This window comes from Clinocottus analis, unplaced genomic scaffold, assembly GCF_023055335.1.
Source record: "Clinocottus analis isolate CAN_PGR_092001 unplaced genomic scaffold, fCliAna1.0.p SCAF_10, whole genome shotgun sequence".
NCBI classification, from domain to species: Eukaryota; Metazoa; Chordata; class Actinopteri; order Perciformes; family Cottidae; genus Clinocottus; species Clinocottus analis.
In genome coordinates this window covers 14,528,833-14,555,352 of record NW_027175821.1, presented here as the reverse complement: position 1 = coordinate 14,555,352, position 26,520 = coordinate 14,528,833, and the positions used below count along the sequence as shown (strand labels likewise).

The following is a 26,520-nucleotide window of genomic DNA, read 5'->3' as shown; positions in this document are numbered from 1 at the left end:
TGCAGGCCTAATTGTGTCTGTGTTATCAGAAAATTATAGTTGTGCAGACATGAGAGAATAAAGCAGCCTGTAGATTTTGTTTTCTGTCCACAACAGGCGGAAGATAAAGGGAAGAAAATGAATACAAAAAGCAGAAAAAGTCATGTTGCAGATAAACAGATATTTGTGACGGTCACCCAGGGTTCAGAACTCCTCAGTATGGACGGGGTGAGAAGGCAGCAAAAGACAGATAGGAAAACAGAATGGAAAGAAAAAGTAGTGAAAACTGAATTGGAGAGAAAGTGTGTGTGAAATGCTTGGCAGGTTTTCCACACATACTGGAAAACTTGGAAAACAGTTTTTCGGACATGAAAACACACAAAATCGAGCAAAAAAGTAATTTGTCCTGGAAAATCTTGTGTTGTCCCTAAATGCATTTTTACTTTGTGAGCATTGGGTCTTCAAACGCGACACTGCATTGTTAATGTCAAATGGATTATAACTTGTCATAAGGTGTTCAACGCTTCACAATAAACATCCGCAGGTGTGTTTGCATCATGCTAAAATCAATTTGTCCTAATTACTGAAGATTAGGTTAAGAGATTATTTCATAGATAAATTACAACCACAGACTGTATGTCTTTCAAATGTTCCACAGAGCAGAACCTATTACTGTCTGGTTATATGGCGGCAATAGATAATCAGTGGAAATATCCAGGAAAAGTCCTGGAAAATAATCTCTAGCAAAGAGTGGGAATCCTGCTTGGCCACATGGTCTGGTGGGAAATCCCCCTCTGAGCTGGGAGCCCAGCGTCCTGGTGGTTGGATGAAATGTCTTATCTGCCGGCAGCAGGACTCTGTCCTTTAAGTAGGGCTGGGGAAAAGTCATTGTCCAGCCAACCAGCATCTCAACTGATCCGTGTTTCCTTTGACCTTTGCCACTGCTGCCACCGACACATGCCAAACTTTAGATTGTGTTAAATGTAAGATTGCTCATTTATATAACGTCTCGTGTGTGTGTGTGTGTGTGTGTGTCCGTTGGTCCGTCGCTTGAAAACCTTCCTTGCACAGTTGGGTTGACTTGACAGCGTTCTTCATAGGTCATGTTTGTATCATAAGAGAAAGGGTGAGGCGTGACATTTGAATCTACCTGACTGTAGTTTTCTACCAATTATTGTGGTATCTTTTCTCTCAACTAATCCATTAACCACTAATGAGCAGGAAATTAAGTTGTAACGCAGCTATCATACAGCATGATATGCTCTAATTGCCCTGATTGTATCTGTATTATTCTTTTTCACAAAGAGTATAAGGGAGCGCTAGTAATTTTCATTAATTACGCACAAAGAATAAGTAATTAGATTTTTCATTATTACATTTTTTACTTTTTGTCAGCTTTTTATGGAAGTGTATGGGGTGTGTGTGTGTGTGTGTGTCTGTGTGTGTCTGTGTGTGTGTCTGTGTGTGTGTGTGTGTGCGCGTCCTCATATATTTCAATTCATTACCTCCAAAGCACAGTGTTCTCGACATTATGTGAAACATTTGCATGGATGTTCCCTCGAAATCCCCTCCGCAAAGCCCTCTGTCCATACAATACCACGTCACACTAACAGAATGTGTTCCTGCATACCACTTGTCCCCACATGCAGTTATTTGTCATCGTTGTCACCTTGAAATATCAGGAAGGGAGTTTGAACACACTCTTTTACCTATTCTCAGACTTCCATGCGACACCATTTCATTCAGAACAGTGAAACAAGCAGTGTTTTTAAGATCATCGCTCTTCAGAAAGCTGTTTTGTAATATTCAGATCATCAAATCCGCTCGACGGAGTTGTAGGGATTTGTTATTCTGCACAGTTCTGCTGCAGTCTTGGTTGTCACATGTTTGCTTCTCCTTAAAATAAGCTTTAAGAATAAACTGATTGCAAAATATGTGCTCTTCTTTAAATAGCATTAAGTGCAGCAATGGGTCCAGTGGGGTCATGATTCATTTTTTGTCATCTCTAAAAGGGTAACGCATTCAGACACAAAGCGTCGGATGACTTTCATACTTGCCGTCTAAAGGAATCAGTGTAACGTGCTAATCTCATGCTGTGATGAATGACACGGACTTGAGCGTAGTACTGTTCTTGCTTCACTTGCTAATTGTACCTCTTGATCAGGCGACACTGAAGAGATAAGAGAGTTGGGGGAACATTGTTTCACAGAATATGTATGTGTCTGAGTGAGACAGAGAAAGGCAGCAAGGCAGACTGAATAGAAGAGGCAAGGCAATAGCTATCAGCTATCTCCCAGCATTGGCTTCCAGGCCAGACACATTGCAGCCATGTGGTTTTCCAGGAAGCTGACAAAGAAGCTGAATAATGTATCTATCAGTCTGCCTGAGTGTGCCGCGCACTGGGCACTGAGGAAGCTGCCAGCTTGTTATAGGCTCATTACAGGTGAAGATGACATGTGGAGGTGCCGCCGCCTTGGCATTGTCTCCCTGCCCTGCCCTCGGTAGAAAGCACAGCACTCTGTCACTCCCTATGGCACAGAGAAAGGGAGACAGAGGTGATGCAGGAGGAGGGAACGAGCAACAATGCTCCCCTAACCCCCCCCCTCCGCCCCTCCCAAAATGAAATTGACAGGCTCACCGAAGTAATTGCTCCCAGCACTATTTTCTTTGGCAGGAAATACTGTTATCGGCAAATAGGGGATTCAATAAGCGTCAGGAGATGAGGCTCTAGGCTGTGGTCAAAAGGCTGTGTCTGTCCTCTACTGTTGAGGTTGTCTACTGGTGCTCTATCTCTCTGCCCTGCCCTTTCTCCCCCATACACCTTTTATGTCTTTGCGCCAAGCCCCTACTTTTTCCTCATATCTCCCTCACACTCCCTCTGCTTCCTTCACGTTTCACGTCCTACTACTTCATCACACACCACCCACACAACAGCTCTCTCCCCCATCCCTTACTCCCTTCCTCTAGGGCCTCTTTTTGACCATTTTCTTCTGTTGACCATTTTTGTGAGCCTGAAGGAGGAAACTCTATTACCCAGTCGCCAGCAGGCAATGCCACCTCACTCTAATCCTCAGATTGTTTCTCTGCTGCCAGTTTGGTGGTGTAATGTTGATATTACCCCCAAAGGATTCCATTGATTTGGGCTAGGGTCATGAAAAAGCAGTTCATGGTCAGAGTCTTTGGTTTCCGGAGGTCAGGGCAGGCGGTGAAACCAGAGCTCTAGTTTTTCTGGACATAGCGGTATGCCTGCTGGGAACTACCGAGAAGTGAGAAGATAAATACAAAGTGGGTGATGCATTTTCCTCTCACTGCCCTGTGTATTATTGGAAGTAATCTTCTGAAAAGGAAGCCTTTTAATCGTCCATGACCAAAAAGGGAATCGCAAGTTTATTCTCTTGCTATGTTTGGGTCAACATTTATTTTGTGCAGGTCTGATTACTAAGCCCAAATTACATACATTTACAGTTAAAGTTTGATCAATAACATCTAAAGTTTCAGTTCAATGTGAACCACAGTTCTCGCTCTTGCGTGCGAGCTGTTCATGACACAGCCGCCTCGGCCAAATGGCAGGGGATTGGTCTTCAGACTTGCATGAAACCCAGGACTGTGACTTAAAGACATCTCACCAGCCATTATATTTGAAACTTTATGCAGCACAGTGGTGACACATTGCCTCTCTACTGTCTAACCCAACTGTGTTGTTTTGGCATTTGTTATTCATTGAAACCAATCCGATGCTGACAGCAGTGTATTTCAAAACCCCGGCCTTGGCTACGGCAAAAACAGTTGATGATTTGACTGCGATGCAATTGTGATTGCCTAAAGATAGACTATAAATAACCGCCGTTGTTTATCTTTTTCCCTCTACCTTCTGGCAAACAAAGGGCACTTAGACGTACTGTATGTTTTTCCTGCATTACTGGCATGATTAGATCGGGCTCTTGTGAAGCAACGTGCCAATCCATTGTAGTCCAGCGCCTTTGGCCGATCTTTGTCCAGGGAGTATTAGCCTCATATACTAACTGAGTAGCACATTTATTTCTTCATCTCATGACCTTATTTATAGGTTCAATCATAATGTATGATCATTCTCCACCAAAGGGTTGATCAGCAAAATGCAGTTGGAGGAAATTGTTAATACATTTGTATCTGTCAATGATCTGAAATTTGGTTGCACATAAGATCATTGGGCGATGATTGAGACATGCTGTTGACCTTGAACTCTGTACTAGAATACATCTCCCACAAAAGTACCATTAATATATAAAAGACTGACCCTGTGTTACCTTGAATACTTGACGAAAACTTTCTTTTCTTCCCATGACCAGGATAACATTTTGAGAACATTTCTCAAAAGCGAGTCAGACACGACTGACATTACTCCGTGCACTGATTTCAAGAGTGTATAAAAAAAAAATGAAGCACTGTCACTCAAGGAATTCAAAGCACATTGAAATACTTAAACAAGCAGAAAAGAGAAGATGGTTGTGCTAACTATAAAGTTTTACATCACTGTGTCTAAGTTTAACCTTCAAACTCCCAACATTTCACCTCTGGGGTTTTGTTAAGTGTCTGGAATGATGTCTTTGCTCCAGTTAATTGAGCTTCCACATTGTGTATGTATAGTCTTACCATTTTTTGTAAATAATTTTCTTCGTAAATATAAAACAATGTGTGGAGAAAACATGTGCAACAAAGAGTCTGTGGTAGGTAAAAAGAAACATCTAGATAGCAGCGAGAAGGATTGTTCTCTCCCTACGGTCTGATAATTACCTTCAGTCAGATAAAAGGGGAGCCAGTCGCTCCCCCGCATTCACACAACGTTGCTTGAGAAAAAGATGAATGGCATATAGATGAAGATGAGAACGAAAGAGACACGACAGAAACACAGAAATGCATTCATGGAAAAATCAAACTATTGTTTGGTACACTGGAGAAAAAAAAGCATATAGATTTAACTTGGTTTTAAGACTTTAAATTTGTTTGTGTCACAATAGCAGAAAGCATATGGCGGATAATAACGATAGAATAAATAATAATGATTTAGTCATTCAGGATAATAAAATAAATGGTGGAATTGAGTGGAGTGGCATTAGTATATCCTTGTTTTCATGCCCTGCTCATAGACATACTGTGCTTTCATTAAATGTACATTTGACACTCCCTGTAGAAGAGGCACCACTTCTACGGGTTGAAGTGTCATGGCTTTGCGTCAGCCTGCATCAAATACACACTTGCACTCCTTACTAACAATCAAACCATGAGCTCAGTTCACACCTAAAGCATGGAGTTATTAGTAGCACGCTGTCGTTAGACTGCCTCAGCTTCTTCCAACAACAACACAAAACCGACAACAAAATGGTTCTTTCATGTTGAACGTGCATTGCAGGAGAGCAGCATGCCTCTTTCCTCCAGATAAATGAGCGAGCTTATTACTTACCAAACTGCCTATTAGCACAGCTCAGCTGTGTGGGGAACCATCCGTCCAGGGATGAACACAGTGTGGATGATTTGGTCTGGCAGTCCGGTTCAGGCATGTAAAGATTTTTTTTTGTGGTGTGTTTGTTCATTTTGTTTTGTAAAATACCTCGACGCAACCCCCGACCTGCAATGATGCTCATTTTGACAACAGAACCTGAAAATAATACATGTGACACCTATTTGTTCTTGGAGTTTGTTCTGGGAGGAGAGCTAATGGAGTACAATGAATGTTTTTCCATTTGTGTTTCTCAAAATGTATGTTGATTGCTGGACTGCATAGCAACGATGTTGGGCCAAGTATTCAGTCACTCTGTAACTTTAGATTCAAGGCGGGGCTCAATTTATTGTGCAATGTTGACTGCAGTTTGCTGGGAGAGTGAGTGTGCAGATATACGTTTCCCTGTTGTGGTGTAATTGTGTATATTGGTGCCAATAGGTAGTGTTATTGTGTACGCATCAGTGTAGCAACATGTCTCCAGAGACCTGTGTGGAGATTAAACACAAGAATCCATTTCCTTCAAGCAGGAGGTGCTGCAGATAGAAGGCAGAGGTTGCGTTTGGCTCTTTGTGAGGAGAGACCATCATACGAATATTTTCTCATTGAGAAAAGGAGAAATTGGCCAACTCATCTCAAGACGCTCACTCATCCTGTTTCTGAAAACAGACGCTTTGGCCAAATTTTCATCTTTGTGAGTCAAAACAAGTCTCTACAACTACACCTCCCGAGAAAACAGACAAAAACAAAGGTTTATTCAGATTTTATCGGTCTTTAATCGTTCAGTAACCTTTCCAAGTCTTTAAAGATGTTGATGGAAATTAAACCACAATGTCCTTAAACTGTGGTCACAACTTTCTTTTGCTTTCGATGACCCTTGTTGTTTTTAATGACATTACCAAGGCGTTTTAGATGCTGCTCTAATAATTGTCCTGTTGATATTTTGTTTTCAGGGAGGACTGAGGAACAGCAAGCATGAGTGCACACTTTCATCCCAAGAATATGTCCACGAGCTGCGTTCTGGCATCGCGGAGGAGAAGCTGCTCAATTGCCTGGAGTCTCTCAGAGTGTCCCTCACGAGTAACCCTGTCAGGTTAGTCACTTTTTCACACACTCCTTACTGTGCCTGGAAATGTTCTGAGTAATATTCACAAATATCAAAAGCTCAAAGTGTCTCTGACTACAAGCACAATGAGGAGAAGGTTCATGGAAATCAAAAGAGGACTCCTCTTGTTAAACTTATATACGGAGCTTGCTGTGAAACACTGGTTATCAACAGTATCCTGTTGATAACCAGTGTTTAATTAGGTATGCTGTGGACATTGCTGTTTGAAAGTATCCTTTTTAAACAAACGTCTCACACACACTACAGATATGCACAGCTGGATATATTCCACAATAGCTTTTGGCAGTTGTACTTTTTGCAAATCTTCTTTTAATTCTTTAAGAAAATTGACACTTTTTTGTGAAGTGGATTCTTCAAAACTACGTGTTTTCTCTATTCAGGTAATATAAGACAAATGTAGTTCATGTGTGTGGCCCTGGTTGCTCTTTTACGTGACATTATCCCAAGTAGAGAACTTTGAAGACATCTACACTTAAAGGATGTAGTGGAATGACGCGTATTGTAAAATCAAATGTCTTCCTGACTTCACTAAAGAATCAGCTTTGTCTACAGGAGAGCACAGCACAGTGGGTTGACAAAAGCTCAGACTAAGTGATAAAGTGCAAGGACACACACAAGCTCTTATCATGCTATCAAGCTTTTTATTCATGTTGAGCAGCATTTAAATGTGAGATTAAGTTGAATGCAAGGTGTTGATTTCCCTCCATCTTAGTGGGATCTAAACACAATTTGCTTAAATTTGTATAGGATGAACGTGGAGGTAAAGGTATATGAAAATGCCTTGGATATACACTCAGTCCCAGTTTAGTAGGTGCACACGGCCAGAACTAATGCAAGAATCCTTAAAAAAAAAAAAGAAAGCTCATTCAGTTCATGAAGCTTGTAATCTTCAGTTTTTCAAAACCTTTTGAGAATTGTTGATTTACCTCTATGGTCATTGTTGAGGCTGCATTTTAGTGCAGTTACATTGCATTACATGATGCTGACAGGTGTCAATTATTTGATCTAATCCATTTACACAGGGTAAGCTAGATAACAGAAACATCCCTCTATGATCCACTAAAGTTGAACAGCATCCTCCAAAAGGATCACACTGTTCAATCAACACCTCTTTGACATAACAGAACATTGTAACCTTTGTGAAGGTCACAGGATTGCAGGACTGTGTAGGTTTACCCAATACACTGAAAACCGGTTTACATGTACCTGCCTTACATGAATGCCTTCAAGATGAACAAGAGTTTCAAAGAGTTTACTCTATTCTTTTGTCTATTTCTTTGTCCATCCACCCTGTTGAGCCTTGATTGTCTTAAAGTCATTCATTATAAGATCTCATTGATTTATTTTTTTTCAGGCTTGTCTCTACTTTTTACCCAAATTCTCCGCCTTCTCTCTTTAAATGGGATGTTCAATTTTAATTTGCTCCCACTATTGCAACGGAACCCTAAGCGACAGCAGATCCTTTAAATTATTTACCAGCCCGCTGTTGAGGAGATGTTTCTTAATGTGAATCAATGAGTGGTGCATATTAAATGGTCATCGGATAAGTGGAATGCTTTTTTTATGTTCACCCGTGATACAGAGAAAGAATCTGCCAGCATGGCCCCGAAGACCTTTCATTTAATCTGTGCTACCGCCAGCTTAACCGCTGCATCCCTGCATTAAGCAATCTTAAAGGAAACAAACCCACAAAGAGTTGTGCTCTCTAACTAAAACGAGCCGCTGGAGACAACCATTCATGTGTAGATACGGTGGACATTTTTGATTCGTAGCTATACACTCTTAACACAAAACAAACTCAGGAGAGGAAAGAATCCACCGGACATGTTAGATTGATTCATGAGAAGTTTACAAAGAGATTCAGTTGACTTAAAACGAGATGTTAGCTGGTGGCACACTCAGGAACCATAGATAGCTGTAAAATGTGCCAAGCTTAACTCAGATGCACATTTATTATACATAATGTTTCCCTGTGTTATGGAGTGCTAGCATGTACATGTCCCTTGAGTGACTGCAGAGCTGTGAAGTCTCGAGTCTGCAGCAAGCTGTGGGGAGTCAAGTCAGCCTCTCCACTCAGAAAGGCCAACTGGTGCCGAGGGGACGTAAGTGAGGCCAGGCTTGCCCTGTGGGTGTTTTCAAATGGCTGAACCTTTGACCAGCATGTAAGAGACCAGTGCTTTGTGGACGTGATGCCTCCTAAGGATGGCACGGTCCATGCAGGGAGAAAGCCCCCTTTGGGTGTTTTGTGCCGAGCTGGACTGTGCGAGTGTTGACTGAATACGGCCCCCTGCTCATCTTTACGCCTCTCATTATTTCTCTCTTGGGTAAAGGGACTGATTGTTTTCTTGAAGCATGGATAAGGTTACCCCTAATGAATATGAATGCACTTAATTGTCATGGATCACAACACACAGGAAATCCACATTTGGTTTGGTACTCCTCTGACTCCACTATGTTAATGTAACCTTTGTACGCTATGTTATAATATACTGAACATCACCATGAAGTAGATGGCAGAGCATTCATGGTTGTTGCAATTTACACCTTAAAATTATGATCATCTGACTTGCTTTTGAATATTTATATTTTGGGGACAATATTTTGAATTTCCCTTAGTGCAATTAGGAAATTCCTTCCTTATTGCATGTATTAATATAGCTATACTGGTAATGGCATTTACATGGTGCCTAATAAACAAAGATAAACAGTCAAGAGATGGTTACTTTCTAGTTTTTCCACAGTGGAAAAGGCCTAGCAAACTTTGTCTAAGATTTTCTTGCCTGTATTGACACGATTTGGTGAAATACAGAGCATCATTTTAATGTTGGGCTTTGGAATTGTCAACCATTTTACAAGAATCAGTCGGAAATTATCAGAAGAATGCATATATGATTCTGAATTTCCCCAAGGGGATTAATAAAGTATAATTTATTTATTTATTTCTAACTGTATTTTATTAAAGTAACAAAACATTTGATCCAATATCTGGCCACATTCAATCTAGAAGGAATGAAGGATAGCTGAAGCTAAACAGGATAAGTTTCAATATTTTTAAGACACAAATAGTACAATACTTCAATTTGCAATCTTGAGTTCACTACCTACTGTATCCAGTGTGTCTTCTTCTCTTCTCTCTATCAACCGATATCAGTTTAATGTGGATATATTGTAGCAAAATATAGCCCTGAGCTTTAATACATGCTAAGCAATTTCATGTTCATACTTTTTATATAAAAAAAGACATTTATGTGATAACAAAATCAAAACCAGTCATTTGTTTTGTAACACTAAACTTAATAATTCTATACACTGATAGGAGAGCCTCACATCAAATGTTCTTTCACAGTTAGTGCTTACCATTGCTTTTTGTTTTTGCTGTGATGTTTGGGCAGCCTGCTAATTTGCTCCCAGAGGCCTGTGTTTGTCTAATAGTTTAATTGGCTGGGCTGTGCACCTGTTTGGCAGCGCAGGTGGCCACAGGGCCATTGCGCTCAGGGCCTTATCTCCCAGGCAGTTCCACACAGGTGTGTGGCATGCAGCCTTTGCAGATCCACCCACAGATGGCATTGCCTGGAGCATCCGCTGCTTACTCTGTTTCCACTCTCTTTTCCTCAGCTGCCATGTTTTCCACTTCTCTTTCTGTCAGAATCTCCCCAGCCAATTATTTATCCTCTATTTCATTCTCCCCATTTTAATTCTGTCATTTGGATACTCTTTTCTTAATTTAAAAGTGTCAGATTGACTCGCTCCTTTTCATTAATTTCTTAATCCACTGACATGAAGTGAGATGCCAACTTACAGAAAATTACAACCCTCTTATTATCTCATTTCGTGGAAGAGAAATCCTGCGGTGTTTCAGTCCGGCCTTCTTTTTCACACTCATTTCACAATTTCCAGTCTCTGTCTGGCATAGAGGGAAACTGATGAAATGCATGTCAAAATATATCACAAAGTTAATATCATGAACAAAAATACAGTCACAATGCAAAACTCATTCATGTTGTATCATATGTGTTTGAATTTTGTCTTTGCATTATTGTGCATACCATACTTTTCCACTTTACTTGATAATTCAGTCTGCAGCTGAAGGGTAAACGCTCACCTCCTCTGATCTACCTCAGCTGCAGCTCCATGAATAGACTTCCCAATATAAAAATAGGAGGCTGGTTTTGAGCAGCAGAGCACACATCCATGGCCCCAGCTTTTGAGTTCCCTATGTTTAGCCCTCAGCGTTACACTATGACTCTGTCAAATCCCGAAAGTGACTTCCATATTAGATCTGCTAGCTCTCAGATCCCTAAGACATATTTAAGCAAAATTGAACTGGGCTCCCAACTTTTCATTATGTGAAATCTTCACGGTACAAGTCAGACATTTTCTCAGGGGCATTTTCTTGTGAGCTCTTTTTATGGAGGCGGGAGACATTTGCTGACACCAGAGTTTCTCTCTGTGTCGGGATACTCAAGGTGTGGGTTGTTGTGATGATCTTGCTGCTCTGCCACACAGGGTGTCTCACAGTCTGAATCAGTCTCACCAGCTTTTCTCAGTTGAATGCCCGTAGCCGAGCACAGAGGGATGCATGGAACGCTAGTAATGGGCTTTTTACGAGCTTTGAAATTACTATGCCTGCTCACATGAAGCTGCTCGTCTTGTTGACTGTCTGTCCTAATGCACAGCTTGATAAAGCATTGAGCAACATACTGACAAACCCTTCTGTTCAACATGCCTGCCAAGTGCAGTGGTGGTGCTCCCTTTATAATGATTAGCAAAGCACTCGCTCATCTCGTGATCAAATTATAATATATATATATATATATATATATATATATATATATATATATATATATATATATATATATATATATATATATATCAGCGTAATCATGCTTTCTGATGTATAAAAATAGCGAATGCTAACCAAAAGGTGTAAATATATTACTGTACATGACTGTCATTACATTTTATGTGTGTGGTACTTACTCGTACAATTAAAACCAAGACAATTAAAAGGTGTGAACAGAATCTCCTCCCTTGGCACAAATGTATTTTATTAGTAGTACTAACTGCTACACTTACAACCACTGACTCTTTCTCCCTCGGTCCCTTCTGTCCACTGTGTGCACAACAGCCAATCAACACCAGCACAAAAGAGCATATCCATCTGCTATTGTGACTCCGCCAAATAATACAAGCATCTAAACGTCCCAGCGGCTGTATAAACCTTCTCTCGACAGATTAGTCCAGAAATCTTGTCTGGTGCAGGCACAATGTGTGAATAGTGGCTCTCAACACAACTGCAATGACTTAACACTGCACTCATAAATGATACCTGTTGAGGACTTGGTTACATAGACATCAACTAGCTGTGTGTGACATAGATTCTTCACAGAGATAAATAACTGTTTCAGCGCTGTCATTTGTAATCGCCCCACCCCATTATCAACAATTGATAGGGTATTTGTAAGCACAATCAGACTCCATGTCAATTTGACTATCTTAAATGTAGCATGAACAATTGGGATGTGCTTAGTGGAGTACAGTGGAGCAGGCTATTTCAGGACACATGACAGTCTGCTGCCTTCGACATTTCTGGATCAAGCACCATTTCTTCCCATCCCTTTGTAGTGTAATGGAAAAAAAGAATAAATATCAATTACTTTTCCCGACGACGATCACAATTTTAACATCTTACCGGAAGGGATGAGTAAGGTGGGAGGAGAGACACAAGATATCCACAAATCTATCCTGTCAGGGCGATAACATATGTTGTGGCTGTTAGACAAAAGGCAAAGAAGTAAAGCGGAGGGGGAAACTTTCCACTGGGGGAATTTCCTTTGCGCCACGCTGTGGGACTCTACTTTCGAGACTCCCAGTGTCATTATGAACCACTCTCGCCTTTCAGGCCTCATTCAAGTATCTTCTGTCACTTGTCAAGGTGAAACAAGACAGGGAAGATGAGGAAATGACATAACAACTTCTCAATGATCTGTAGGCAAAGGCTTCTCTGGTCTTTGGTGTTTTCAAAAGTAACAGAAATGATTCACTCATTAGTGAATCCACACTCATTTTGTCTTTTATGTCTGAGGATGGTGCAATCATTCTCCTTTTTATAGCATTCAAAGAGATTTATTTGACTGTTAAATTTGGCACAAATGTTATGACGCTGTTTCCAACAGACGTGACGAGCAGTCAGAAATGAGCAAGTTAACTAGTTTTTACCCTTGCGGCTGACTTCAGAGTTGACGTTCGCCCTTCTCCCTCAGAGGCAGTGGAAACGATTTTGGAGACATAAATGTCCTCAGTGCCTGGGTATATTTCAAGAGTGATGCCTATTTCATTTTATTACACCATCTGTTAACCTCCAAGATACCCATATCTGTTAAGGCCCTACGTGAGACATACTACATAATTTAGAAAAAAATGTTTCTAAATTTGGCACATATGATGCCTGTACACAAAACGATATACAATAAAGTGTATTTTTGACATGTATTTAAACAGTACAGTTTGACAAAATATCTGGTGTACATATAAATATATATATCCTCAAACATCTATGCAAACTTGAATTATTGTCTTCCTGTTTTTTGTTCGTGGGACATAATCCTCTGACCTGAGCCCATATTTAATAAACATTTTAAGAGTAACCGTTTATTCAAATATGTGCTTTTCGCTGCATGTTTCTCTCTGTCTTGGAAGATGAAACTCATCTCTGCGGAGGCCAGACACATAATTCAATGAGTTTGTCTAATCAAGCTGCAATCCGCCCGTTGTTCTCGTGGTTTCTGTCGGCCGCCATCGAGCAGGAAGGAGTCTGAAGGGTGTTGTTCAGGGGGTAATTAGAAACATCATGTGGGGTTTTGCACTCCTTGGGGGTTCATTTCAAAGTGACACTTACAAGTTGATTTAACTCTAATGGATACTCCCCAATTGTTGCCTTCATTGAGTTTTGTGCACCTGTACACACACACAAACACACCCGAGCAGCTTCAGTTCAACCAGGGAAAAGTGGAGCATTTGTTCATGTCTTAAGGCGGAGCTTCACTCTTTGTTAGAGACCCGTTTTGGAATCAAGCTGTGACTCAAATACTATTAGAAGTGCAAAGTGCTCCTTTGGAGTACTGCACTGCTGCTGTGTCTGTGCTTGCTTGGTTACACCAGCAATCATATTGTTGGAGTGCTGACACCAGGAATATTTTCCTCAGACTGTGTTACTAGCTTTAGTACCGATATCAAACAGTGAAACTGCTCCTGTTGACAGTTCTTTTTCAGTGGCTTAAATTATTTTTATTTTTTATGTCATAAAACATAATTTGAAGAAAAATTTCAAAATCAATAGCACAAATTAGGTGTGTAACATTACGAAGAGAACTGGGACCATACCATTGTTTTGCAAGTCACAAGTAAGTCTCTAGTCCTGAACGCTTGGATTCCTTTAGTTTTTTATTGACTTTTTATGCACTAACAAAATGATCCTTGATCTAATTTTTCCCAACTGCTACTCAGTAAATTACCGTTCGTTCTTCATGTTTCTGTCCTGCAATGTGATTGGATGTTGTGGCATTGATTTAAACTAAATAGTCTGGAGAATTCAATGTCGACTTGCTCTGAATGAATAATGTTGAAGTTAGTTGATTCAGGAAATTAACAGATTTGTAGCAGACTTTGCTCATTGACAAACATTTTGTTCTATCATTAGTAGTATTTTCAAGCCAAACGCTCAAGTTCAAGTACTGTTTACAGCCATTGGTTTTCAAGTCCAGTCTTTTTTTGTTTTGTCAAGTCAAACCTAAAGTCATCAATTTTGTGACTTGGGTCTGACTCGAGTCCAAGTAATGTGACTGGAGTCCACACCTCCGGTCGTTGTTGTCCAGCCACAACATATTACCTGCTGTGATGTATTATATTTAAGAACTGTGCAGGCCAGCAGGAGATGGAGACCTGAGATATTATCAGGACAGCTCAGTGCAGTGACATAGCACCTGTCACTTGGATGGAGAGAGAGTGCATGTTACCTGGAGTCACACGTGAAGGATAGCAGCTGCTCGTCGTCCTTTAAAGACAGCACAGGTCAATGCTTTTGGCGCTCTCTTTATGTAACCTTGGTTCTACCATATGAGTCGATAATCTTTTAAATATTTAACGGACTTTCCGTGTGAAATGGAAGATTCAAAACCACAGTGGCAACAGTGTATGCTGGATTTAAGGATTTTTTTAAGAAAACACATATATTTGTTAATGCTTACAGGTTACAACACGTGTGTTTGTCTTGTTATGCAGTCTGTAAGGTTTCATGTAGTTTCATAACTATGGGATGAATTAATCAAACTAGTGCTCTGAGAGTCTGACTCGTAAAGGCACCAAGATGCACAGAATTAACAGCACACAAGTGAATGATTTAATTATACTAGCGAAGTGTGATTGCACTGGGAACAGATGTATCCAGTGTGACCATATATATATATATATATATATATATATATATATATATATATATATGGTCACATTAGAAGAAGAAAAAAAGTTGCTCCTAGCTTTTCCTTGAAACACGTTCTGTTATAATAACCAGAAACATAAGGTAAATATTTTATATCTAATTTCTGCCATGTGATATGCCTTGTGCATTCTTGTTATTTCAGCAGGCTATTAAATTGATCAGAGTATAATATAGCTCCATGTATGGTGTGCTAAATCACTACGCAAGACAGTGGTGGTGCTCGGTTTCAAGCTATAATGTTCAGAGCTCTTTGCTGCTCCGAGTTTGGGGCTTCATTTGGAACACTGTAGCACTGAATAGGTCAGTACTCACACAGAGGGACAGTTGTATGGCTTTGCCTGTAATACAATATGAAAGATATTGCACTTGCACAGAAGCTTTCAATAAAAAAGCTCCCCACCTAGCCATGATAAAATAATAACACCGGTCCATAGACTGAAATCAATGCGCTGACAAGCCATCCAAACACGAGCGCAGCCATCAGTCAAACGCAGGGCGAGAGGGTGTCGGGCCTCTCGCTGTTCCTGCCGCTGTTGAGTCACTTACTGCGGCTGGCGATGCACAGTAACATTTTGTCATGCATTAACATTTCCCTTGCCAAGTATTTGCAGAGCTCTACATCGTTTTCCACACCCTCTGCTGTGATAGTCTGTCAACACTTGTATCCGTATACAGCGCTTAATACACTTGAACTACTTGTATTCCCTTGAGCAAGGTACTGCACACGGCCTGGAGTGGCACTAAGGGATACCACGCTGTCCACTTTGGCAAAATGTAGCAAACTGCATGTAAGTGGTAGGAGACATTCAAAAAATCAGGTGCTGAGACGACATGTATATTAGTGACTGAAGTGCCACAGCAGCTTATTTTGTTCCTGCTCTGTTTCTACGTTTCCGTGAAGCACCTTAAAGGTCAGTTTGAAGTGAGCTTTTTGACGACTGAATATGATCGTTTTTATTAAAGTCTCACTGCTGTTTATCTTGAAAACCCTGTAGTATATGAACAGACATAGACACATTGCACACATGCCAATATGGTGGCTCAGTGTTTTATGTCGTCACCTCACAGCAGAAAAGGCCATCGAGGGTGTTTCTGGAGTTGACAAGTTGTGGGTTTCGTTGAGTTTTTCTCCGTCTCTCTGACTGTGTGTGTGTCCAGTGATAGACTGGTGACCTCTCCAGGTTTTACACTGCCTCTCGCACAATGCGAGATGGGATAGTCCCCCCATAACCCCTGGAAAGGACGCAGTGTATAAATTGCATTGATGAATTGTTGCTTATGCATAACTACATATGTTATGGCAGCACATCTCAGAAAGACAATCATGTTTTAGTCGTTTAAAGAAAAAAATGTTCTTTCGACATAGAGCCAGATGGTCCTTTCCCTGCAAGACATTTAGATTTTGTTGTCTCAAGGTCACAGAAAGTCCACAACTTAATGGACTTTCCATGCGGCTATAGAGTTCTTCAGTGATCATGCATCTTGCCGGCACACGTGTGCTAAACTGAGATTTTCAATGCATACGTTTCATAGCAGTTAGCATAACTGCGACATAATTGCATCCAGCCACTAGAAATAACACTACATATAAAATAAGAAATTGCTCCCCAAAGACCGGCCATGAATTTATTATTTTGCCTGCGGAATATACATGATTGCAGAAAGTAACTCAATTTGGTGGCACTTCAATATTAAATGAACAAGTTCTCCCCCAAGTTGATGAAATCCTTGGATGTGTGGCCACATTAGCGGCAGAGACTGATAAGGAACGGATGCAACTTCTTGTTCCTTCAACGTTGAAATGATAAATTATATTTTTTTATTGTCATGTTTGACCAAACAACGCTTTAGCCTCACAACAAGTCCCTGCTCTTTATGAGCTAATGCTAATGGGATGTTGAAATAAAGAAGACTGATCAGCCAGCAGCCTGTTAACGTGGGCGGTAACATAATTACTACAAGCAAAAGGCCTAGTAGTAGTGTTGTTTTTTGAGTTATTACTTGTAATAGTAAGTTGTCCTCTGAGGCAGTTTCTCAGATGAACAGATAAATGACATTGCAGAGCCTCAGGACAAACACTGGAGAAGGACCATAGCTCTTTTTTTTGTGGTAACTTTGGGGACATTTAAAAGGCAAGCTGCGGAGGACCTAAGGGTATACGTGAGGGGACAGGAAATGATAGACAGTCTGGGATGTAGGGAGGAGTCAAAGCATTTAGTGCTTTAAAAACCTTGAGGAGGACAGCATTATGTTGCAACCTGCAGCAAGGCATACATTTTAGATGAGAAACTTTCTGCACGGGCAACCCCAGTCCCGCTTTCTATTCTGTTTCAGTCCAACAAAAACTGAGAGAAGGTAGACATGGAGCAGACAGCAGACAATTTGCACAAACATCTGCTGCCAAATTTTCAATTTATATTCAGTTTTAATTAGTGCAACTTCTCTGTCGAAGGTAGTTATTAGTTAAGCTTTCTGATTTTTTTTTTTTGTGAAACGGTGAAGAAACAACTTGTAGCAAAACATCTGTACTTGTGATGTTTTGCAAGACTAGACTTTCCTCAAGATATTCATCTTCATCCAAGTTTTTAATTCTCACTTTGATTCTCACATAGTAGTCCTATCCTGTGGCTACTCAAAAGAACCGGGGATGTAACAAGGATGTTGTTCACTACATACAAATGTGATAGAGTTGAAAATACAATGGATCGTAATATTTACAAAATCTCAACCAATTGGCTCTGAGAAATGCAGAATGGGAGTTGGAGCGTTGTTTTGCATTTTCTGTGGCTTGGCTTGCTCCACTGGAATGGTCTCTCAGTCTATTGGTCACAGCCAGTCAATAGATGGGTTCGCTGACTGGTCTCTGTGTGTGTGTGTGTGTGTGTGTGTGTGTGTGTGTGTGTGTGTGTGTGTGCGTGTGCGTGTGTGTGCGTGTGCGTGCGTGACTATAAAAGCAAGCTCATTTTCAAACCTACCAGAAGTCCACGAGAGCCTTCATGAGAGTCCCCATGAAGACATTCATATGGTTGCATTTTTCTTTTCTTGAGTAGAGTTTTATGAAGATAAAGATCACACATTTAAAACACGGATCATTTTAAAATTTATATTAGAGAGTCAATTATTGTTGTTTTACACCAAAAACAGAGTATGGGGAAAGAAGATAAAGTTCATAACAAATTTTCACTTTAAAAACTGTACAATCTAAATCTAGCTGAATATTCAGCCAGCTGTTGCATTACTTGGAAGAACACAGTGGGGACAGAATCCTCTCAAAGAAGATATTTTCCTAAATTAATGAGATAATTTAGTAATATTTACAAACTGAACAGATAATAAAATATCTGTTAAAAGGGATCAACATGTGCGGTGACAATATGCCTCACTTTAGTTTATAAAATGATTATAAATTAAATAGCATTACAGCTTATGTTGTTGTTGTCCTTGCTTTAAAGTATTTCTTCCCGGTGCTGTTCTTATTGGTGACACCACATCCCCGAATCTTATATTGCAGTTACACCGTGTAATGAACCATGGTTCTCATCACAATTATTGCTCCCATTTCTTTTTTTTTCTGAAGACTGACAAAACCATCAGGAGCACGAACAAAGACTGTGGCTTTACTGATTTGTGCTCGCTCAGCTATGTTGTGTCCTTTCCCTCTTTGTGGTCCTGATGTCTCATTTACTCCTACCACCTCCGTATCACAAATGTCTATACATATAGATGACTGTATTATTATTCTGCTGTAAATGGTGCCAGTTCTTTCTTCTTTCATGTCCTTAAATTAGCTCAAAGCATGTGCCAGCATTCCAGTGTGGAACAAAACCTTCCAACTGGAAGGTCCATTATGTACAGACGTTCATACATCTGCAACATTATGGTGTTTTTCAAAAAAAAAAAATATTAAGGAAACCGATCATCGTTATACATGACACTAAATATCAAAAACATATTAAGTGGTTCATCTTGTCTGTTAATGTAATTTGAGTAATTGTAGGTTGGGGGTTTTGCGCGTACTAATTTAGTCACAGTTCAAAGAAATACCGCACCCCAACTTTGCCAGTCTCCTCAGGCTAATGCATCTCACCCCAATTGAGGGTTCCTTTCAACTCACTGAGTCAATACAAACGACTTTAATACTCAAACCATTATTATTTGAAATCATTGTCAAAAAGACGGGTTAAATCCTTGACAAACGCCCCATTAATGTCAGAAGATGGTTTCATGCATTTGCGTTATTGACAGTCAGCGGCCTTGAAAACAAGCAATGCTAATGACATAATCTGGCTGCGGCCACACGGTCCTGCCAACCCTGCTCCCGCCGCGCTCTGCTCCTGGCGTAGACAAACGGGCTCATCTGTACTGGATCATTTGCCGTCTCTTGATACGCTGTGGTTTATAGCCAATTATCTCTTGCAATCCATTATCGATTACAGTGTTATCTTTCTTGCATTGCTTAATCTTTTGGCACAGGAACACAGCAGCTCACAGGGGGGTGGAGGGGTGCCTGGAAACAAACTGCTTAGCGATGGGAACACTAGTTAAGATGGATGGATCTTAATGTGCTTGTAGATGGGTACAGTTTAAATTCAAACTCATTTAGAGCGCTTGCATTATCAGGGAGGGCATGATATTTTTTTTGCTGCTCCCCCTATTAGGAATTTTAAACTGCAAGTTAATGTATCCAAGTGAGTGTAAAACCTTTATCAGTCTGAATTACTTATTTGTTTTGATGTTAGTATAATATTTCTTGTGTTTGCTTCCTTCTGTGAATCAGCGTGGTTTACAACGAACCTGCAGGGCAATAACAATTGTTTCTGAACATTGAGTAACTGTTTTTCTTTGTGTGTCTGTGTCTTCTTTCTAGTTGGGTTAATAACTTCGGTCATGAAGGCCTTGGTCTTCTTCTGGAAGCTTTGGAGAAGCTGCTGGACAAAAAACAGTAAGTTTACCCCGATGACATCCCATCTCCGTGTAATTTTAATAGAAGGTTGTGTTCATATAATCACAACTTCCTTTTCATTGTTTTTTTTTTTTTTTTTTTCAGGCAAGAGAATATTGATAAGCGGAACCAGCACAAACTTATCCAGTGCTTGAAGGCTTTCATGAACAATAAGGTTTGTATGAGTCAACAACGAAGAGAAATTGATGACATTAATTCTGCTTAAAAATATCTGCATGATGAAATGATATTGCTTGATGCGGTCCTAAATTACTTTGAAAGAGTAGGAGTGTAAATGTAATGTCCATCACAAATAAGTGGGCCTTCTCTCTGTGCACTAATATTAAACATCTCCGACATGTCTAATCAGAGCTCCGGTGGCCAGGACTCAAAGCCTGATTTGAATCTGGACTACGACAAGCCGAGGATAGGGGCACAGAAAAGTGAAGCTCGTTGTTCCATTTCAAGGCAACAGTCTGAGATCTTTGAATTATCCATTTGGGAAGGTCTTGGTCATTTCTTACAAGTGGCACACATTTCAAGGATAGACGGACTCTTGGTGTTGCTTCTGTCAGTTAATCCCCACATGTGGTCATCTCCGCCCATTCCTTCAGTTGTGGGGGGACTTAAAGGTACGGGAGACTATACTATAAGTATTTGTCCCTATAGTCCTGTCCTAAATTGAATTAATTCATCATCCTCTCCATTTTCTCCCATGGCCTCGTTGTCCCTCCTTAAAGGAAAATGAAGGCTAACGATAAATTACGTATATAAGCTTCTTTTTATAATTAATTTCCCACTTAAACTGAAAGTTCTCCATACATGCAAATGTTCTCATTAATTTATACTCAATGGACCTACCTCCTCCCTTCTGTGTCTCACAGTATGGACTGCAAAGGATCTTGGGAGATGAGCGCAGCCTGTTGCTGTTGGCACGAGCGATTGACCCCAAACAGACCAGCATGATGACCGAGACTGTCAAGATCCTTTCTGCTTTCTGTATTATTGGAGAGGAAAATATGTAAGTCAATGTGATAATCTGTCACATTCGTTGTCACACATCTTGCTTTTGCACACATTCTCATGCATCTTGCGTACCATTAAACAGACATCACTAAATAGACTGTCAATTGCCCACCTACTCATGTCCCAGGAATGCTAAGTAAAATTAAGATTATGTCAGGGTATTTATTTTGTAATTTGGCTTACCTGGCCCTTTCAGGAACCCTTTTACTTGGACTGTGCAAACTACCAATACCTAATTTTAAGTCTTAACTGTAGTGCTGTAGTTTTTTATCAATCTAGATTATTTTGCTATGAGTTGCCTAGTTTTGCAGATATTGGCCATAGAGAAGTCGGCCTTTTCTCAAATATAATAAGACTCCTTGGCGCTCGGCTTAAGGTGCTAAAAAAAACGCAAAAACAAAAAAAAATCCACAGCAATGTCTTTTCCCATAAATCCTGACCTGGTTTCTCAAGATAATACACACACCTTGTTATGAGCAGTTTAATGCATTAATAAACCTTTAATGCCAAGCTGGGTGCCATATAGTCCCATTATATTGAGAAGTTGGAAGAAGATAGATAAATAAAAACATGTGAGAATTATATAAAAAGGAAGATATGCATTTTTTTATTTTGCGACGTACTGTCACTTTAAACACTTTTGCCTAACCTCTTTCCTTCAAAGTTGCAAGCACATTTTCAGTATTCAACATTAAGTGAGGGACATGTTTCCTTATCTTTCTCAGTAAATCACAGCTGATATGAAAACAGCACAAAGCCAATTCAAAATCCTGACTGATGACAGAAAAAAACATATGACAATGAAAGAGATATGCTCCATCACCGCTGTGGGTAAACGCTCTGTGATGTTTAGCGAGAGGGAAGGAGATGGCTGTTTCTTGTAAACTAAAAAAAAATCCCTATTGCTTCAATCTTCTCCCACCGGGTGGCATATGCTCAGACAGAGATTGCATTGCACACCACATGGTTATCCACTGTGAGGATATCCTGCATTTACAGACGACCTCAGACAGTGTAGACGTTTGTCCGGTCACATGGTCAGATGATGCAGTTTAGTCTGTTTAATGTGTTGAACTACTCGGTGTCGTTTGCCACGGACACACAACCTGGCTGACAGCTTATAAATTGGATTTAGGGGAGTGTTTTTTATTGTTTCCCACAGGGCCAGACTAGAATAACAATAGCACTTCAAAGTCAGTCTGTATGCAGTGTTGGAAATAAACAGACCCACAAATTGTGTTGGAGGAGCTGAGTTCAACAGTGTGTCTCACATCTCTGACCATCCAGATAGGACTTGATGCATGTGGCACCGGCACTCTGCATGGTTTACAGAACATCAAGGAGTATGAATCTTGCACTTAACATTAATTTGAGCCAATTAAGATTAAATTTCAGACAATTTGCATGAAGAGCATACTACTTAGATTCAGTTAAATCACATTCTAAAAAACATTTTTTTTCTATTAAACACAGAATGCAATAGGTATTTTTATACAAAACCTTTTCTTTTAAATTATCACATATTTTATTTAAAATTGTTTATTAGAGTCAGCACGATAACACTCTGACACACACACACACACACACACACACACAAAAAAAACATATTTAAGTAGATGCGTGGTGTGTAGATAGTACAAATACACTGCCTAGCCAAAAAAAAAGTTGCCACCAAAAAAAAGGTCACACTAATATTTTGTTGGACCACCTTTAGCTTTGATTACGGCACACATTCGCTGTGGCATTGTTTTGATAAGCTTCTGCAATGTCACAAGATTTATTTCCATTCAGCGTTGCATTAATTTCTCACCGAGATCTTGTATTGATGATGGTAGAGTCTGACCGCTGCCCAAAGCCTTCTCCAGCACATCTCAAAGATTCTCAATGGGGTTAAAGTCTGGACTCCATTTGTGAACATGATGTCTCATGCTCTGTGAACCACTCTTTCACAATTTGGACCCAATAAATCCTGGCATGGTCATCTTGGAATATGCCCGTGCCATCAGGGAAGAAAACTTCCACTGATGGAATAACCTGGTCATTGCTAAACCTGGTCGTTGCTGTAACTAGACCTGAGCAACTGCAGCAACCCCAGATCAAAGCACTGCCCCCACAGGCTTGTACAGTAGGCAGTAGTAGTTAAATCCAGGTGGCAACTTTTTTTTGGCTAGGCAGTGTATCTCTGTCTCTCTTTCCCTTCATTCTCAAAGTATTCACGAATAGTTTGAAGTAAACATCCAAATCTCTGCCATGATCATAGCCCTGCATTAAAATGTACCTACCTACCGTAGAAATGACAGCCAAAGTAGCTGAGGCGTCACTTTCTTGCTCAGAAACTTCTCTGCCAACCAATGTTGTGACGCTGGCTCATGTTCAACACCCACTTCAGCTGACAGCATCAAAAGGGAACAAGACAAGTTAAGCAGATCTATCTCGCCTGTTTTGAAGCACCGTCTGAACTGGCTTTAAAGCTACTCAGTATGCAGCTCCCCATGCTTGTCTGTGACTCTGTAACCCCTATCACAGAGCATGGCCGTTCCATTTATCTCTTTGTCAAGCTTTCTCCACACATACAGTCCTCTCCTATTTTGTCATCCTGAAAGTGTTTTTTTTTGTTTTTTTGGCGGGGTTGATATAAGGTAATACAAATGGCACCGGCAAGCCGATGTGGCTCGTGTAAGGACACTTCTGAACGTGCATACATTGGTTTATCCCTACAGCTGACAGCGAGCGCGACAATTTATTTATTTCTTAATTTATTTATTGGATCAGCAAACTTGTGCATCAAGCTAATAGCTCTTTTGTACCCACGGGAGTAAGAAGGTTTCAGCCCAGCGGATTAAGCTCTTCAGTTTTGCAATTTATGAAGACAAAATAGCAAACGTGGCTTTGCAGTAACAGCGAGACCACCTGTAGCCAATTACTATGTACGCGTATTGTAAATCAGTGTTTACACAAGTGCTCAGAAGACATTAGTTTACTGAAATTGCGGTCTGTGTGTGTGTTTGTATATGCAGCACATCATTTCTCTTTCATTCACATTTAGAGGTTGAAATTGTCCAATGTGCTATTTAGATGAGCTGCCTTGAGCCCTCGCAAAGACTCCATTTGCTTACCTTCTCAATAGGTGTATTTGCACATTAGTCTGGTCCCAGCTATAATTTGCACCGTTTCTCACCCAGCCAAATAAACTCTACCACAATTGCTTTGACAACTGAACATTTGCAGTAAAACCCTGTTTTTGTCTGGTATCACCTTAGCAACAAGCATGATGAGGTCAAAATTGGATACTGCGGCCATAATAGACCGGGTTGCAATCAAAGAGAAGGAAAGCAGTAGCATTTGTCAGGGTGACCAAAGACTGGCCGAGCAAATGTTCACACCAACACACACAAAGGAAGATAAGCTAGCTGGTGTTGGAGCTGGAAATTGTGAGTAAATGTTCTGTCAGTGAGGTGATAAAAGTATGTGTTGACTTTTGTGCTGTGTCTCCCTGTTTTCTTCCAGCCTGGATAAGATTCTAGCTGCCATGACAATTGCTGCAGAGAGGAACAATAAAGAGAGATTTGCTTCAATTGTGGAGGGACTGGAGAACCACGAAGCCCAGCAGCTCCAGGTTAGGAAACACACGGAGAAAGAAGTTAACGCACCTGTCTGACATTCATCATGTATTCATAGCTGCTTTTTTATTAAAATATTTCTTTTAAAGGATAAAAGTGACCCTGATGGTTCAGTCGCCCATATATTTACCACTGTTACTTCATGGACCTTTGAATACTGTTTTGTTCTGCAGTATATGATTCAGAATGTCTCTAACACACTGATTGATAAGACCCAAACTTAAAAAGAGGTAAGTGACTTATTGACAAAAGCAGCAGCTGGGCCATCTCCAGTGGGCAGAAACCAGCTCAGTCCATTTACATTGACACACATTCTGTTTTGTCCTGGATGCGTTCAGTGCAGGACTGGAAGTGACATTTGTGTCACTTTAGGGCCCTTTGTGCCTCAGCTGTCCTCATACATGTGTTTTTCTCTGCTTCTCTTACTGTCTTCGGGTCCACTTGTCAACCCCTCTACACCTCTTGCACATGATGGCATGTGATCACTGGTCTATTTGGAATGCCCCATGAGCTCCATCCCCACTGCTTTAATCAGAAACGCCTGCTTCATTGAGAACCTCTGCTGAATTTTATGAACCCCAGAATATAATGTTTAAGAAAGCACCGATTGAATTCCTCTCAGCCTTTGTCTTCCTTCTGTCTTTCTCACATTTTCTCCTTCTTTTACTATCTTTCTCATGTCTTCTCACGTCTTACAAATACTCCCTTGCTTTTTTTTTCCATGCTGCTGTCAAGTTGAGTCTCTTAGGATTCAATGTGAAAGGGCAACTAAAGCACCATACCACTCTTCGTTTTCATTACTTTTCTCCAGCAGCAGGAAAGACTACACAACAAGCAATAGAAACACCGCTTAAAACATGCTTTTGTGAAACCAAAAGCAGGGAATTACTTAAGGAATTACTTTTTTAACGGCATGGATTGTGAAGTCATGAAGGAAAAGTCATGAAGGAAACTGATGAGGCGGGTGGTGGAAGTGAAAGTAGATATTCTTTTATTAGGAGGTTGTTGTCTTTCCCTTAAATTTTGCGGCTAATGAAATGAAGCTCTGCTAATTGTGAAGTAAATTAAAATGCTTTGCTGATGCAGGGGGTTCAAGGAAATTAATAGACTTTTTTTTATCCAAAACCTGTGAAGGGCTGTGGAAGTAGACTCAGCTAATGTGATTAAAATGTGTTTTGGTTGTACTTGTCGGTGAACACGAGAGAAACTTAGCATTCCAACTTGAAAAAAAATGTCCCAGCCATGCCACTTTTAATTACAATGTTTACTGCAGCTCTCCAAACCTAATACAGATAATGCCCCCACCCACAACACAATTGCTTCCCACTCCACAGTACATAACTGAGGTGTGTTTGAGGTGCTCCAACTAAATATCAATCTATGTGCAGAAGAAGAGAAAGAATGTTTCATGAGCTCCGTGGCTTTCTTTACTTGCATGAATTCTGTGAAGATTTGGTGGAGTTTCTTGAATCCAGCCTCTGGTGGATTCAGTAAAATGTCAGGCTCATGCAGAGAGGCTCTCGCACTTTAGTGGAACATGGAGAAGTGCTCTGGTGCAACATTGCCAATGGCGGCGCATCCCCTTACTGCAACACGATAGTGCTTTCCCAAAGGACTATGCAGTATCATACCGTACATTTAAGGAACCAAAAGCTTCCTGAAAGCATTTAAAGTACCTTTTGTTCTGCCAGTCACCAAACAAAAACTCCAATAAGATATATAATATTATATATTACAGTAACAAAAATAGTGTGGAACTGTATTTAAAACAATGAGTGAAAATAAAGTATTAAATAGCTGATATGCAGATGGCATAACATAAGAAGTGTCTGCATTTGTAGGTTGAGAGGTTTG

The 26,520-nt window shown here is 40.3% G+C and overlaps 1 protein-coding gene across 3 annotated transcripts in view; it reads left to right on the top strand.

The window, feature by feature from the left end:
• The window catches only part of diaph2 (diaphanous-related formin 2), a 352,767-nt gene that overhangs the window by 93,251 nt on the left and 232,996 nt on the right, over nt 1-26,520 (top strand). For all 3 annotated transcript variants that reach the window (XM_068592221.1, XM_068592230.1, XM_068592213.1), the window contains 5 exons: nt 6,409-6,548; nt 19,946-20,020; nt 20,126-20,195; nt 20,905-21,041; nt 24,554-24,662. In XM_068592221.1, the coding sequence (XP_068448322.1) occupies nt 6,409-6,548; nt 19,946-20,020; nt 20,126-20,195; nt 20,905-21,041; nt 24,554-24,662 (531 nt within the window). The remainder of the gene's footprint in view (nt 1-6,408; nt 6,549-19,945; nt 20,021-20,125; nt 20,196-20,904; nt 21,042-24,553; nt 24,663-26,520) is intronic.